Here is a 17,012-nt window from a genome sequence, read left to right on the forward strand (position 1 = left end):
ATCAGCAGCATTTCTTGATGTGACTTTATGGCAGTTGCCCAGGGCATCATCGCAAGGAGGATGGCATTCATTTACTTTTGTTTTATTTGGTATTTTTTCAGTCATTTTTGGAAATAGTGATCAATTTTGATTAATTCACAGCCTATGTTTAATTACATTTAAAATAAATGTCAACAGATGAGATCAAACAAAACAGATGAGAATTGCCCTTAAGCTGTTTAACTTGGACCAAGCATTTTAGGTCACAGATAGATGTAGCTTAGGGTCTCTGTCTATACACCTTATAAGACAATTTAGGTGATGGCATGTTGTTTTTCTGCTATTGAACTGTTTTCTAATAATGTTGTGTTAAATAAAGTGAAGGAAGGAGAGAAATAACATTTCCCTAGCAGTTTTTAAAAATTTCCCCATGTAATCCGATTAATCGATTAATCGTGTCGAGACCCCATCCGATTAATCGATTATCCAAATAATCGTTTGTTGCAGCCCTATCTGGGACACGGCGCGGCGCTCCCCGTGTGCCCAATCTCATTAACTATAATGACTTCTATTTTATATGATGGTGTGTTGCGTCTGCCTCCACCTCCTGTGTGACCCAGGCTTTAGGCTCCCTATACGTAGAGGCACCAATGGGAGCTGGAGAGAGCAACAGCATTGGCACCATATTGGATGGATTAATCACTCTCCAAAGCCAACTGGAGTCAATGCATGATGGGCAACCATGTTCGTGTTTTGTGCAGCCTACGGTTGCAGCAACCGGCGCACTAACGAAAACAGATTGTTATGGTCGGCAGTTGTTTCAGAAAGTGTCATGAGTAGGCAATAATTCATTTTCCAAGCTTTATTCAAACCTGCATCACATGTAGCAGAATCAAGCATCCATCTACATTTCCTTCTAAACATAATGTTTGGTTTTGAGTTTTAACATTTAGGCTCAACAATGTAAAAAAATGTGAAAAAAGTAACTGAAATTTCACACCATGAGGAACCAAGTGCAACTAAATGAGGCGGTTAGTTTGTACAGTAATCCCTCGTTTATCGTGGTAGATGCGTTCCAGACCTGGCCGCGATAGGTGAAAATCCGCGAAGTAGGGACTCCCAGCATGCCCCTCGCGGGGATTCCCTCCACGTCGCACCTACGTCACAAACCGCGGCTATAAACGGAAGTCGCCTTTCCAGCTCACCACTCAGTCATCGTTTCTTCAGATTCATGATCAGAGTTTCCAACCTACCGATCAATCCAACGAACTATCAGCTCATAGTAAGTTATCTTACTTACTTCTGGAAAGCCCGGCATTTCCGTGTCACTTCGTTGACGCTCGAACGCTCGGGGGTTTCCTAGATCAGCCGGCGTTTCACCGACGCTCTCACTTCCGCGTCTGTGAAACCACGCGCTCCCTACAAGCTCAACTCCCGAATCCAGCCGCCCTATCTGACATACAGTACTATATTGAATTATCGTATGATCACATTCTCTTTTTGTGGGTAAAACTCAAGAAAAAAATTTTTTTTACTTGTTTTTTTTTCATCAATTTCATCATAAAATGCACTTTTTGTAATAAAACTAAAAAAAAACAAGAATTTCTTGATATTTCGCATAGAAAAATACCGCGAATCAGTGAAAAATACCGCGAATCTGCGAATTCCCCCTGAAAAATGCTCCAAAGAAAAAATCTGCGAAGCAGCGAATCCGCGAGGAACGAACCGCGAAGTAGCGAGGGATTACTGTAAATGTAATACTTTACAATTTACCTCTAAAAACAACAAATGCCCAAAGCAGTTAGTTACTCTCTTCTACTGTGTGTTTGATCTGAAAATCAGATCAATAAAACCGGCAAAAGCAAAACAGATCGTCTCAATGAAACCTTGTTAACCTGAAGATAAATAAACAAAACTGTGGGTGTGTGGTAATTGCTTTTGAATAAACAAACACAAATAAACAATGAGAATTTGGGTAAATATTATGGAGCTACTAATCAGATGCTATTTTAAATTAAACTGGCGTCTTGGGTGTTTTTGAAAATTATTTTTTATCTGCTTGATTTACACTCCAGGATCATTTCCTGCCTTTACAAGACGAAGAACTGTAGCACTACTGCAAATCTATTAAAACAACTTTCAGATGATTTCCTTTTAATCATGCATCACCAGTCCATCACTGGAACACACTGCATCTGAAGAACAGTAAAGGGCAATCCAGTATGTCACTGTCACAGCACGCTGGAAGCTCACTGCATTACCCGACTCTGCACGCTGACCTCATTATGGCAATAAATCCACAGATGATGACACTTAAATGAGGCCCACAAAGTTAATTTGTGCAGCAAAGCTCTCAACCATGTTTCATGGAATGTGATCAAACGAAGACTACATCTATCAAACAGCAGACACCTGAAAGGTTAATATTGTAAATACACTGGGAGCTGAATTGACAGAACAGCAAAAACACTTTATTCTCAGCTCATATTAAGATAAAGGTCAGGTGTTAGCCAAGCGAGGAAGTAGCAACCAGCTCATTTAGTGTTATGAATGTCTGTCCTGAGACTGGGAGATTGGGGTTGGATCATACCAAAGACCACCAAACCAACATGCTTGGTCTTTAAAGGTGTGGTTCACTAAAAAAAACGTTTCTATCTTTTTAGGCCCGAGCAGCGAAAGTGCTACGAAGGCCTCTTGTTTAACTTTATTTTTATTTCTGATTATAATCTGTCGCGTTGGGTTTTTCATGCAGGCTGAAACAGTCTTCTACACCTGTCTGCTGCATTCGCTTCTGATAGAAAATAAATGGTGAAACTCTAGGGTTTGAAAAGCCTGACAGATCTACGTCCCACTGTTATGTAACACACCCATCTTGACTCACAATGGGGATGGCTGTTGTTGGTTTAGCATCCAGGAAACGGCAGTATAAGCTATCTGTTAGCATTAGCAACTTCTCCACATGGCAGAACTCCTCCAGGCTTGTGTTATCCAATACGAGGTGAGATGTCCAAATATCAGGAAACAAGGCTCCAAAAACTGCCGTCTGAAGCTCAGCTGTGATGTGCGTCTCAGCTAGTTCCTAGAACAGATGCACCGGTATAGCCCCCCAGAACCATTTACAAGGCATTCATTCCTACTAGAGACCACTGCAGATGCTTTGACTGAATGAGTGAACCACACCTTTAAGTGTCTTACTTACGCCACTTTGTGCAAACTTCTCATCATATTTCCACAACTTAGTTTTATTAACTGCCAACTCCCCCCAAAGTTCTCGTGCATTATTTACTTTTTATTTTTTGTTGAATTTAAAGTGAGAATTGCTCTGGATGTCCAAGGTGTTTGGGACACACATTTTGCACATATTTTTCAAAGTTCTGGCAACAAGGCCCTACGAACAATTCTAAGGATGTTTTACAACCCACGTAAATAATATTAACGTCACTGGCATTGTGGTTCCAAAGGTTAAAGCCAGTCAGATTCTGGTTGAAGACATTGGTAATTTAACGTGTTTGTAAATAATTCTAGGTATTATTAATATTTAGCACTGTTTGTTGGACAATGATTAAAAATTTGAAATTTCACGAAGCACCGCAACAAAACAAAAAGTATAATATTCCGACTACCTCCAAGTTTGTACCAAAAGGTGCTACTCTTATACTGCAGCCAGCCACTAGGGGGCAAAATTGTTTCCTGTGGTTTCTACACTTAGGGTGTTTCTCAATGCCAAGGAACCTTGCATTGATTTCTTGGCCCCGCCCAGGTTGCCTAGGAGATACGTCATCGGGAGCCACCAAGACGTCTTCCAATGTTCATGTTCTACTGAGGCGTGTTCTCCGTTAGCTAGCCGTTTAGCTAGCTGAGCAAGGATGCACGGGAGGTGTCTTGTAGCCTAGACTTGGTCAAAAATTACCCAGAACACACCGTGGTATTTTCAGAAAGAAGCGGGATCAGAAGCAGGCAGCTACTTCGGGGACAATTTTCAAGTTTAAAAGTAAATTATCTATTGTTGGTTAGTTGCTTAGTAGTTGCAGCTTCAGTGGCTAGCGGTTAGTAACTCACTTATATATTTAATTTAATAAACATATACACAATTCAAAAAGTAAAAGGCTCATTATATATTCATATTGAAACTTAACTTGTATAAAATATAGCGTTATTTCCCGTGTCACATGACGTCACGTGACCGCAGTGGAAGCTGCGGTCACGTGATGCAAGTCTGTTCCATTTAACCATTTTCTTTGACCAAGGAAGGACAGTGTCCTCGTAAGCAAGGAGCCTGGCCTCGCAAGACATCGCCTCGCAAGACCAAGTGCCTTGACATTGAGAAACCTCCTTAGTTAATGCACAGGAACTATAATCAAGGCAGTTTAAGTTGACTCAAAGTTCAGCCCTTTACCTACTAAGTATTTTCCTTCCATTTACCCAAATGCAGTGATTGCCCCCTTCTCTCCTTTTCCTGTTGAAAGTGCACACTCAGCACTTACCTTTATAGTTAATCTTAAACCCAATAGATCCAACGCTCTCATCCGACTGAAGGTGCAGCCACATCTGGTGGGTCATACTGACGATGAGGTCAGGGACAAAGCTTCCTGATAGGCTGGAGAATAAAAGACATAACTATTAAACCACTGTCCTCATAAAAACCTGCTGGAACATTCTGAACAGGAGCCACAAAGCACGTCCTTACTTCACATTCTTTCTTCTATTTGAAAACTCAAGCTAAAAAAACATCAACAAACCAAAATCTGTTCATAAAAAGTCGACATTCATTTTCCTTTCAGAAACTTCAAAGTGATTTCTGAAGTCAAGAACAGTTCATGTCTAAAAAACAGCTACACAGGATGTAGCCTGACGCTTTATGATCTGAATACGCAGTTATGTCGAAGTAGATGAAGTATTCTGGAGTACCTGGTGTTACATAAGACTTCCAAATAAATGAAGCAGTGTTTGAACATTTTCACATACAATAAAACAATAGGAGGCTAAAACAGACCAACAGTATGAGGGCAACTGGTCAGTGTGAAAGTGAAAGAGCTCAGTTATAATTATAGAAAATGTTCTTATTTGAGGACTAACATCAGTTGTATTGTATTTATTTATTTAAGGGAGTGCCACATCTGTTTATATGGATGTTATGGTATTTCAAATCTCAAAGTTTGTCTCATTGACAGATTCTGAAATTTTATTGTTACTCTAAACAAAATAACAAAACTTCTGTGCAGAGCGATGTAAAACTTACACTTGTAGAATAGTTGTAGGATCTCCCACCTCCCCTCCATCTCCGATAGTTAGCGTGTCGTACGCTATCTCCAGGTCAAACTCCTCAAAGTTGATCTGGATCACCTGAGATTAAACCCAAAACAAATTCACGTCGTTTGTAATGACAATCAATTAGTCATCTCTATTTGGCGTTCAATCCCATGGAAGAGTTCGGGTGATGGCTTATCAGAGCAGGACACACGTTCAAACTCAAGGTTTGTCGATAAAACTTTAACTTTCAATGAGCAGAATAATCTTTAACTGGAGATTCAAGCAATGGCGCCCCCAAGGGGTGGCCAGGGGTGGTCATGGCCACCCCTAGAAAATCGCTGCCCCTCCCTTAGCCACAGAATTGTACAAAAAAGGTAGTAAAGGTAAAGTAACATAGGTAAAAAGTGTTTTTTCTTATTTTATGGTCATAACTTTTTTTTATTTGAATTCCTTGATTTGGTATTTTTCATATGGAATTTATTTTTTAAATGACAAAGCGTTCAAATCTTTCATGCAACGATACAAAAGTTTTTGTTTGAAAAGTTTACTGTCTGCTTAAAAATAGCCACTGAAATGCAAGCATGATCAAAAATCACAGACAGTGAATATTGCTGGAGAAAATCGTACGGTAATTATTTCAACCTAAACCTTTATTTATTCTTGTGGGTATTGCTTATTTTCACATCACAGATATCGCTCAAACTATCCTTGACTGAAGGTGAATCATTCCAATTCTGCATCCCGCAGCATGGTATTATTTCAATCTGTGGCACAAGATGAAGAATGAGAGGGTTACCTACGCTCGGCACATGAAGCAGTGAGGAACAGCATGGAGCTCAGAACTCTGATCGGGAATTATTTAACCACACTTTCTGTTTCATCTAAGACCAGAGAGAAATGCATTTGGCAGAGGAGAAGAGAGAATGGTGGGAGGTTTAACTGAGAAGGGGGGAAAACGTGGAAAAGGACAGCAGAAAAGAGAAGTGGAGTGCTTTAATGAGAACATCTTTGATGCTAGGAATACTTCAAACTTGAATTTTGACGGCAGAAGATCAAAACCTGCATGTTGCTTCCTTTTTATTTGTCTTCTTATGATAAATTTTGTGATTTCCAGATTCATGGTGAGCTTCAGACCTGTCGGTCTCTTCTGTAACGTAAAGCCTGACCTGGCTACACATGATTAACTTTTTATTTGTTTTTGTTCTTTATTCTTAAAGGTACAGTCAATACCAGTAACCCTCAAGGATCTCACTTTCTTTGCCTGATTGCAGCAAATTAAGAAACCCTCATGGAGTGTGAAGGCAGCCACGACTCTGCTACCCTCATTTATGTTCACATCATCACATCAACAGACTCAGCTACAAGCTGGAAGATCTCCCCGCGCTGGAATGATGCCAATAGTGTGGTTGGGCTGAAAGTCAACATGGCCAATCCTGCTTCAAATTCTTGAAGAACAAGCCAAGCTGGTTTGGTAGGGTCCTACATCGCCAGTTGGCTACCGTCACACTCCCCCGTTGGGAAAATGGTGAGAAGCCACCATTAGCTACTGAAGTTACGCGTTTGCTCTGAGCAACTGTTCTCTCATGTTCTGTCACACAAAACCGGGAGCCAATGCCTTTTAGGTCTACATAAACTCTGCAAGAACTAATACCTTTGTTCTCTATCGGAGTTTTAAAAAGGAAGGATTTCATTTGAACACCTCTGGTTTCAGTTTACTTTCAGCTTCAAGGGTTCTATAACTCCCCAAGACACTTTACAACGCATCCAGTCAATTACCCACTTACACACATTCACACGCTAGTGGTGATGAACTACAATGTAGCTACAGCTGTCCAAGGGCACACTGACGGAAGAGAGGATGCCGTACCTGAAGGTGCACCAACACCACCAGGCAAACGAGGGCTACGAGTAGGACGCCAGCATCACTTCACCTGGACAGAACCCTACTGGTGCTGTGTCTCACACAAAGGGAGTTCCCAGAAGTTCTGCGCTTGAGTTTCTCTTCAAGTCTGAACCATCAAGACCAGGAAAAAAATCTTTGTCCGTTCCGCTTCTATTAAAACATAAAGCTGCTGTGCTTGATGTACGTTGTTACCGTGAACCTGAAGACTCTGCCTGACCCAACAAAGGCCGTCTATGTTCTGTGCCTTATTTACATCCACAGCTCTTGATTCGATATGAAAAATTCTACAGGAAGACGATACTGCCAACAGAACTAACATCGATAAACAAAAAGAAATTAAAAAGCATCTGCTCCAATCGTAGTTTTTTCTGCTCCACCCAGGAGCTTCGTCAGTTCTCGATCTTGGGAGCAGAGGTGGACTTAATTTTAACTGACATTACGTCAACGTGAGAAGCTTCAGCCACACTGAGCGCAGGCGGCATCAGCTCCTAATTTGACTGGAAAGAAGTTAAATAAGGGGGCTTCAAAGGCACAGCAGCGATCTTCCTACTGCTGCACAGCTGACAGTCTCATCAGTGAGCGAGGTCGTGGATCAGATTGACACATCATTCAGTCCTTCTAAGACACACACGTGGCCTAACACACACACACACACACACACACACACACACACACACACACACACACACACACACACACACAGATTCAGGGACAGCGTCAAACAGATTCAGGGATAGCTTCTTTCCCAGGGCGATCTCTATAGTGAATAAGCATAAAAACAATTAAAACTGCTTAGCGACTGTCAAGGTCACCGTCAACTTTTATGCTGCTATTCTAATGCCATTTTTTTACATGATATTGTAGCTGCTATTCTGTATATAGTGTGCTATTTGGTATATATTGTACTTACTATTGTTTTGTTTTAGGGGACCTTTATATTTAGTAGTATTATTGTATTGTGCACCAAGGGAGTGGCACTCCAATTTCGTTGTATCCTGTACAATGACAATAAAGGCTATTATTATTATTATTGCACAAATAAGAAAACTGGCTCACAGAGACAGATTAATCCAACTAATAATATACACACCAATCAAACATAACCTTAAAAATGACGGTATAATCAACAATAATCCCTGGTTTTGCTTAGCTGATAACTCCCCGTGACTATTAAGCCTATAAACAAAACTCCGGCTTCAAACACATGAAGAATTAACAGTAAACAACTGTTTCATTGTGTCTCACCCCGGGTGTTCGATAGCAAAACTATTCCTTATTAATACAGTGAACGTACGCGTGCTCATTGAAAATTACTTTTGAAATTTAACAAATAACATTACTAATCTCATTTTGGGCGTGCATTTATTGTTGCCTCGATGGATTTATCACATGATCGTAGTCAACCACCACCAGAAGTTTCACAGGTTCTTTTAACGTGCTACAGCACGAAATAACCCCTACAGGGTTTTAAATGCTTTGCATCTGTAATTTTTAAAGAACATGCTGTTTACCACCTCTGATTTCATGCTAAAGTTTACATTGTGTTCTAGTCAAGAGACAATTCAAGTGGAATACACTACAAAGGAGATCGGATGTAGGTCTTGTTTAAGTTTCTTGGCCGTGTGCAGGAAGGGTCTTCGGTAGCGGTGTGTGTTGCAGCAGATCTGGATTACCGGGTTGTTCATGTTTCTGCTAACACTCAACTACCATTGCTCTTATTTGGTAAAGAACTGTAAACATGTAGCCTAGAATTCTGGACAGATTGAAGCAGAAGCGTCAGGACTTTGCTCTGCATGTCATTCTGACCATGCTCCCTCTGAGTCTTGTAATGCCAGTCACAGAACTGTTTAGTGGGCCAATCGCAGCGCTCTATTGTTTTGGTGGGCGAGACGTGATTACGACTGTTTGAAATAAAGATGCTGATGGTTTGAAACAGTGTTGGCATCAACTTTGGACTATTTAGACTTGGGTTTTTCTTTGAGTCAAGAGCAGATAGAGGTACTCAAGTCCTTTATTTGGGAAAAGGAAGTGTTTGTGTTTTCTTCGACAGAGTATGGCGGTCTGCCCCGATGACTGGCATCTGTAGCGGTGAGTACATCAGAGTTGCTGTTCGTTAGCATGCGGAGACAGTTTGAAAGACAACTGTAGATCCGGCCTCCCACAACTTGATCAGCTCCAGAATCGACTACTGCAATGCTTTTTACTTCGGTTTCTCATGGGCAACCCTCAGCAGGCTGCAGCTGATAGCTCGAATTTTGACTGACACCCCCAGACGTGAGCATATCACTCTGATTTTTCTGCCCTCCGTTGGCTGCCTGTACATCTGTGTCCCAGACAAGCTGGTTCCTAAAGTCAGAGACTCTCTTGGTCAGCTTGCTTCCCACACCAAACCTTCCGTCATGAATCTTGGCGTGACCTTTGACCCAGCTCTCACCCTGGACTCTCATGCCAGTTCTCTTGTTCGCTCTTCCTTCTTCCATCTCAGGAACATTGCTAAGCTGAGTCCCATTCTGTCCCACTCTGAACTTGAGAAAGATATCCACACCTTCATCTCCTCACGCTTAGACTACTGTAACTCTCTTTTCACGTGTCTGAGCAGAACCTCCCTGAACCGTCTGCAGGTGGTTCAGAACGCCTGTGCTCGGCTTCTGACCAAGTCCTCCAAACACACCCACATCACCCCGCTTCTCCTCCAACTTCATTGGCTGCCAGTCAATTTAAGGGTTCATTTCAAGATCCTGGTTCTGGTCTATAGGGCCTTACATGGACAAGCACCATCTTACATTGGTGATCTTCTTAGTCCCTACACCCCCAGCAGGTCCCTGAGGTCCAGTGATCAAAGCCTACTGGTTGTGCAGCACCAGGCTAAAGACCAAAGGTGACAGATCATTTGCTGCTGTGGCCCCCGGACTCTGGAACTCTCTCCCCCTGAGCCTGATGGGCCATTCCCATCTGTACCGGGTCGGCCCGGGCCGGGTAGCCCCACTCGGCCCCAGCCTGGCCCGGTTGATTCCACACATCCTTGTCTTAAGCCCATGTGGGCTGACCCACCAATCAGAGGCTTGCTCTAATGGAAGGTGTGAATGGGCTGATTCTACCCACCAATCAGAGGCTTGCTCTAATGGAAGGTGTGAATTTCTTGTCAGCAGTGGGCGTGTTGGCCCTGGTCGGCCTGAAGCAGTACCCCTCGGGAAGAGGGCCGAGAATGAGCCTTGGTTGGCCCGGGAAAATTCCAGGCCACCCAGATATGTAAACAACCTACGCTACCCGGCCCGGGCCGACCCGGTACAGGTGGGAATGGGGCTTGAGATCAGTGGACTCAATGGTCTCCTTTAAAAAGCAGCTGAAGACTCACTTGTTCAAGCTGGTTTTGGTGTGACCTTCATCTCACTCTCCATATATATGATGGCTGTGTTCTTTACTAAGGCATTATCTAATTTCTTCATTAGGAACATAAAGTGGGAAACAAGATGTAAGTGTGACCATAACAGCTCTTGTATTTTGACACTTTCCCCAAATTTAAAAGCAAGATTTCATCAAACAAACATGAATTGTGTGCTGAACAAAATTATTTTCACAGCTTTTAAGTCAAATCAGGCCTCCAGATCCATGGTTACGTTGGCTGTAATGGTACAGCTTTCATTTTCAGCCGGCGGTAAACTCATGGGCCTTTTTCAGTCAGTCAAAATGATGTAGACACAAGAAGAATATAGTTAAATGCATTTATATCATCAAAATAAATGAAATTGGTTTGCCGTGATGCTCCCGATGACTAAAACACTAGTTGGATTTAAGATTCCTGCAATAAAAACCAAATAGAATCAAAAGTGAATGGAAGTCTTGTTTCATTAACATGGTGAAAACCTTGTTGTGCGCAGCAAAGGGACAGAAAAAGGAACACACACTTGAAATAGCTTTTAAAAGAGCGTTTTATAAAGACCCTTATGGTGAGACAAAAGGCTAAACTCAGACCAAAAAAACTGTTGTTTTGTGATGTCATGAAGCTCTGGTAAGTTCCCGCCATTCAAAATGTCTCAAATACAACCTCCATCAAACCCAATGAGCCCCTACATTATTATTTAAAACACTGTTAGCCCAGCACAAGAACTCCCACATCCATTAAATGCATTGATCCATTTACTCAGTCACCAAGTGGTTAATACTTTAACCACTGAGGTTACTCTGTCTAAGCCTCACTATGAAGAGCGTCTTTGGTTTGTTGCTTGTTTGTGTTTTACTAACTCAGGCTTGTAACCAGCTAAACTGCAGTGATGGTCAACGAGAACCACCCTTTTTCAAACAGATCTACCAGGTAAAATACCAGACTGAGAATGCGTCGTATCTGGACACGGGTGACAGAAACAAGCAGGTTTTATACTCTGAGTCAGAAAACAACGACAACCTCGTTTCTCCACTCAGTAAACAACAGAGAGGTGAAATTGTTCCATCTATCTCCTGGTGCACATCTTTTATAGAGCATCCTAATGCCACATCAGCACCGTTCACACAGCATTAAACACAGCTAGGGTTGGACTACGTTACCCTGTTTATACATTTGTTTAGGGCTGAAACGATTCCTCGAGTACCTCGAATAATTCGAGTACAAAAAATCCTCGAGTCAAATTCTCTGCCTCGAGGATTCGTTTAATTCATATTTAATTAATTCGTGGCTTTGCAGTCGCCCGTGGTCATGTTTCACCCGGACTGAAATAAGTGACGCACATGCCCACTGGACTGCACACGAGAGTAGCGAATGTAACTTAACTTTCTCTTAAGCCATGGCGGACAACGTGGACCCCGGTGGAGTGCGAAAAAGACAGAAAATGTCAAGATGTGGGACCATTTTTCACGTCGTTAGGCGGAAAACGTACTCCAGTATAAATACTGTAAAATGGATTAAGCCTACCACAACACCACATCCTCCGTGCTGCAGCACCTGTAAATGTCACTTCTGCAAGCGGACTCGGAGCCTCTACAAGATAATGCTTTTTAGCCTGTTTTTCTATATATTCTGCGGACACTGTGCGACTTTTTCGTTTGTAGCACTCAGTTTCAGCTCACACCGTACGTCTGGTAGCAACACGTCGGACTTAAAATGTGCTAAAAATAGCAGTTTTTACACAAAACGTCGGACTATTTATTGTGTTGTTATTGATGTTTGTTGTCCCTCAGGATTGCTGCAGGAGGACATGGGTATTTATGAGAGGAAAACGAAAGAAAGTAAATAAATGTTTTGTGATCAGTATAATTTGACAAAACCACGGCAAACATGCTTTCTCGACAATCCTTGTTATTGTGTGAGAAAAAAAGTGTTGAAATTAAAACGGACGTGTGTTAATAGGGAACAGCCGGCGAGCTGTTTGCACATGCACTGTGAGCGGTTCTGGTTCTGTTTGGGCCGCAGCCGCTCGCAGCGCTACTTCAACAGTTATCCTCCTAGTTTTTGTCTGGCTTGCAGGCTAGCAGATTCTCGCATGAGGGGAAAATCGGCTCAGGTTGTGTACTTATTTTTTGCACAGCCATTTGTTTACTGTGAAGTAAAGTTGAAGTGCTGAAGTTTTGCAAACTAATTTTGAATAAAACTTGAAGAGTAACTGGCAATTGCTTGCTCATTTTAACAGGTCTTTCATAATTATAACATGCTATTTGATATAATGGTTTACAAATACAAAAGGGTAATTTATTAGAGTACTCGATTAATCGAAAAAAATATTCGATAGAGTACTCGATTACAAAAATATTCGATAGCTGCAGCCCTACATTTGTTCCTCTAGAGAAGCTGCAATCGAGTCGACTCAGATTGGAGCCTCATTAGTGACAATGTGTTGTTTAATGCGTATTTCTGTTTTCCTTGTTGTGTTTGCAGCAGCGAGACTCTAACTGAAAATTTTTCCATAATTGAGTGGGGGTGGGGGTGGGGGGTGGGGGGGGGGGTAAATGCCCATCAATCCCACTTCTTTTGGATCCTTGCTGCTATTCCGCCTCTCTCTCCTAATTGGCTGCTGCATTTCTTCTCCATATCCATCTGTGGCTTCTAGCCGATGAGGCGACAGAATTAAATTTCTGCTTGATAAAGCACTTTCTTTGGTTGTCGTGGTGACAAAGTAAGGGAGTCTCTTCTCTACTCATTTCTTGATAAATGATGTCAGGATTCCTTGTAGTCACAGCAGCTAAGCAAACATGTGAATCTCCTGCTGAGAGGAGGCCCACGCTGACAGGGCAAGTGGAAAAACCGTTCTTCTGTGATGGTGACGCAGCAAACTCATCTCTCGTTGGACATGCTTTTTCCTAAACATGACAGAAGAAATATTCTCTGGGCAGTTGGTTGATCCCCCAAATCTGCTCTGCGTCTCACTTATTCTGCAGTGTTAATAAACCAAGAGCCTTCTTTTCTCATCAGTGCTGAGCCAAAATTAGGAGAAAAAGATGCGTACCACATAGTGTTGCTATGCAACAATGGCGCTATAGATGCATTTAATCCACAGTGCACGTATGACCCTGCTCCCCAAAATGCACTGCAAGTAAAGGGAAGCTGGATCTGCAGTTTTGTTTTTCTTTACTTGTGGCTCAATAATGTCTACATTCCTGCGAGGCACTCTAAAATAGTCTGTTCCAAGATTCGTCTACATTTGTATTAGAGGGCGACGGTGGCACAGGAGTTAAGTGTTCGCCCCGTAATCGGAAGGTTGCAGGTTCAATTCATTCAATTCAATTCAAAAATACTTTATTAATCCCAGAGGGAAATTGATTGCTGTAGTAGCTCAGATTAATAATAAGGTTCGAGCCCCGCTCAGTCTGTTGCTGTCGTTGTGTCCTTGGGCAAGACACTTAACCCACCTTGCCTGCTGGTGGTGGTCGGAGGGACCGGTGGCGCCAGTGCTCGGCAGCCTCGCCTCTGTCAGTGCGCCCCAGGGCAGCTGTGGCTACACTGTAGCTCATCCCCACCAGTGTGTGAATGTGTGTGTGAATGGGTGAATGACTGATTGTGTTGTAAAGTGCCTTGGGGGGTTCCAGGACTCTAGAAGGCGCTATATCAAATACAAGCCATTTACCATTTACCATAGACAGCGTCATAGTCGCCATGTTGTGCTCTCTGTTCCAACAAAAACCTCTTAGAGACTTAACCTAACCCTAAACCAGAGATCAGAGGTGTTCCTGCTTCTGAAACCAGAAGCTAGTCAGAGCAGAGCAGAAAACGGCATTATATGGAGGATATGGTCGTACCCATTATTACTTCCTGGTATTCTAGGTTTAATGTCCAGGAAACAGTAGAACGTCTTAGTCAAAGCTAAGTGTTAGCATTAGCAACTCCACCACATGGCAGAACTCCTCCAGGCTTGAGTTATTTGTGGAGATAAAACATCAATGATGCAAAGCAGAGTCAGTGGTAAAGGCACTGTTGTTTAATCTGAGGCGAGGTGTCCCAACATCAGGAAATAAGTCTCCAAATCCTGTCGTGTTAAGCTCCTCCTCTGGCTGACTCGTACTTCCTGAAATGGGTGCATCAGAGACCCACTTATAAGGCACTCATTCCTACTCGAGACCACTGCAAATGTAGTGATTAAATGAGTGAAATACATCATAAACACAATAATGTGTTTATTTACTGAAAACACTGAAAATAGAAACTTTCACAAGAAAAAAAAGGCAAAAGCAAATTGGGGATGGAGCGGGGGATTAATGGGTGATAATAATAGCACACTGAAAAGAGAAGAGAAGAGAACTCCAGTAATGGCCATCCCGTTCTACTATCCTCAAGGTTAAATGGGAACAGGAGAGAATGAATTGGCTCTAAAGGCTCATTCTGCCAAAACTAAATGAAGCAATAACATCAGAGAGCTATAGAACTCCATTAACACTTAACCTGAGAAAGAAGGAGCCGAGGGATGGAACGAAAGGAGGAGAAGAAATAGGGCTTACAAACACACGTAGAAGAAAAGATGGGCTACAAAACCGCGTGTCTTTTTATCTTCGGGGCATAAGGAGACAGTAAGAAATGTGCAAATGGGTGCAACGGGCAGAGATGCAAGTGAAACGATGAAAAACAGTATTTTTCCCTCCCTTCTTGTGCTCTCGTTCCTCCCCCTTTCTCCATAGTAGTTTAATGGTTTCAGCCTGAGCTCCTTAATGAAGAATCTGGGTAATTCTAAGGACAGAGCCTCCGGGAGTGAAGTGGGAGGAGAGCTGGTACGCAAAAAAAGGGAAAAGAGGGATCAGGCCTGGAAAACACAGCAAGAGGGTATAAGATGAAACGGCACGAGCTGGAAAAAGAAAAAAGCTGTTTCTGTTAGAGGCGGGATCAGCTGAGGCTATTCAATTACCCCAGATTTGTTCTTCTAGCTGCTCGGGCGTCCCTCACGCTCTCTCATCTGGTAGCTTTTCTTTCCAAACAGCTGACCAGCCTCCAGTTTGCTAAGCTGCTCCTCGTTGTCTCAATATCGGTGTAATGGAGAACAGCTCTTTACAGCGGGGGTGCCAGGCAGACGGCGCTCCCATTCTGCTTTGGCAGTTGTTGCTTGTTACCTGTTGTCCGCTTGCCAGTTTCCCACAGCGCATTTGTCTCTGCCACCTGCCCAACCCGAGCACGCTCTTTTCAAAACCCAATAAGTTTCATCACCACGTGACGCGTCCCTCTCCACGATTTCACGCTGAGCTCAAATATTTGAGCCGAAAAGCGACATGGGGATATAAACGCTTAAAACCAGCTTGGCACCAACTGTGAGTAAAGCCGTTTCCACTGATAGAGACCGTGGCCACTCCAAATAAATAGTTTTTAATGTTTAAAAAGGAAAAATAAGAGTTTTTTTTGTTCATTCCCCAACAGCTTGGATCTAATATCTAGCCGCATCATTTCCATACAGAGTCCATCAAAAAAATGGGGGCGTTAGCATATGAAGCTAATTTTGAGTAACAATTTGCTTTATTATGCGATCGTGTTTCGATTATTCTGTATAATAAACTCCATAAATTAATTTGAAATCTGGAAATGGTCTTTAACAGAATAGCAGTGAAAAGCACCGACAGTATCAGGGATAATAACTCAAGTCCAGGGACATTTATTCCTATTACTGTTACAGTGAAAGTGACTCTTCACGTTGTGTTAGACAAATGAAAGTCAAAGGGAATTTGGTAATTATGTTGATTTCATGTCTGTTCCTTTATCTTCTCTTCTTAAAACCTTCGTCTGTCTTCCGTCTCACGGAGTCTCCCAGACTTTCGCTGATTAATGTGACGAAAGTTGGTTTATTATGCAGATTTTCAGTTACCATAGGATATTTCTTAAATCACTTTGAGATTTCTAGAATCAAAAATATTTGTCTATAGATCATTTCAAACCAGGGCGTTATAAAAAGTCCGTTAGTTTCTCCACAGAGTGGCTAAAACAATGTCTTTGCACTAAAAAACAATGCTTTGTTTGTGGCAACCTCATCAACAAACACAGTGGCCAAAGGTGGAGGTCATTTTTAAAATGACTTAAAGAGACAACGTGTGGTTTTTACCATTAATCTCTGGAAATATCCATTGAAATGTTGAAAATGAATGAATTGTTGTCCAGTTGTTGAAAAATATTGGCGGCTTCGTAACATAACCATAAAAATTTGGGCGGGAGTCTCTGCGCGATAACATATTAGACGCAATGTTCCCTTCTATGGGAGCCTGTAAGGACAAAATGCATTTACTGATTTGTAACAAAGGGTTACCAAACTTTCATCGATCGCAAACGTTGTTTCACACATTGGCCTCTTCACCCGTTGCCACTGATGAAAAGGAGTCTGTTGTAGTTTTTTGCTGGAGGTTGAACAATCTGGTGAAATACTCGCAGAAAAAGTGTGCTCCCAGGTATAATGTGTATGAGTACATAGATACTGATCTGGTGTAA

The 17,012-nt window shown here is 42.2% G+C and overlaps 1 protein-coding gene across 12 annotated transcripts in view; it reads right to left on the reverse strand.

Moving 5' to 3' along the window:
• LOC107372769 (CUB and sushi domain-containing protein 3) overlaps window positions 1-17,012 on the reverse strand; it is a 630,513-nt gene that overhangs the window by 158,297 nt on the left and 455,204 nt on the right. For all 12 annotated transcript variants that reach the window (XM_070547446.1, XM_070547444.1, XM_070547452.1 and 9 more), the window contains 2 exons: window positions 5,219-5,322; window positions 4,464-4,576 (listed from right to left, as the gene is read on the reverse strand). In XM_070547446.1, the coding sequence (XP_070403547.1) occupies window positions 4,464-4,576; window positions 5,219-5,322 (217 nt within the window). The remainder of the gene's footprint in view (window positions 1-4,463; window positions 4,577-5,218; window positions 5,323-17,012) is intronic.

This window comes from Nothobranchius furzeri, chromosome 19, assembly GCF_043380555.1.
Source record: "Nothobranchius furzeri strain GRZ-AD chromosome 19, NfurGRZ-RIMD1, whole genome shotgun sequence".
In the NCBI taxonomy this organism is placed as follows: domain Eukaryota; kingdom Metazoa; phylum Chordata; class Actinopteri; order Cyprinodontiformes; family Nothobranchiidae; genus Nothobranchius; species Nothobranchius furzeri.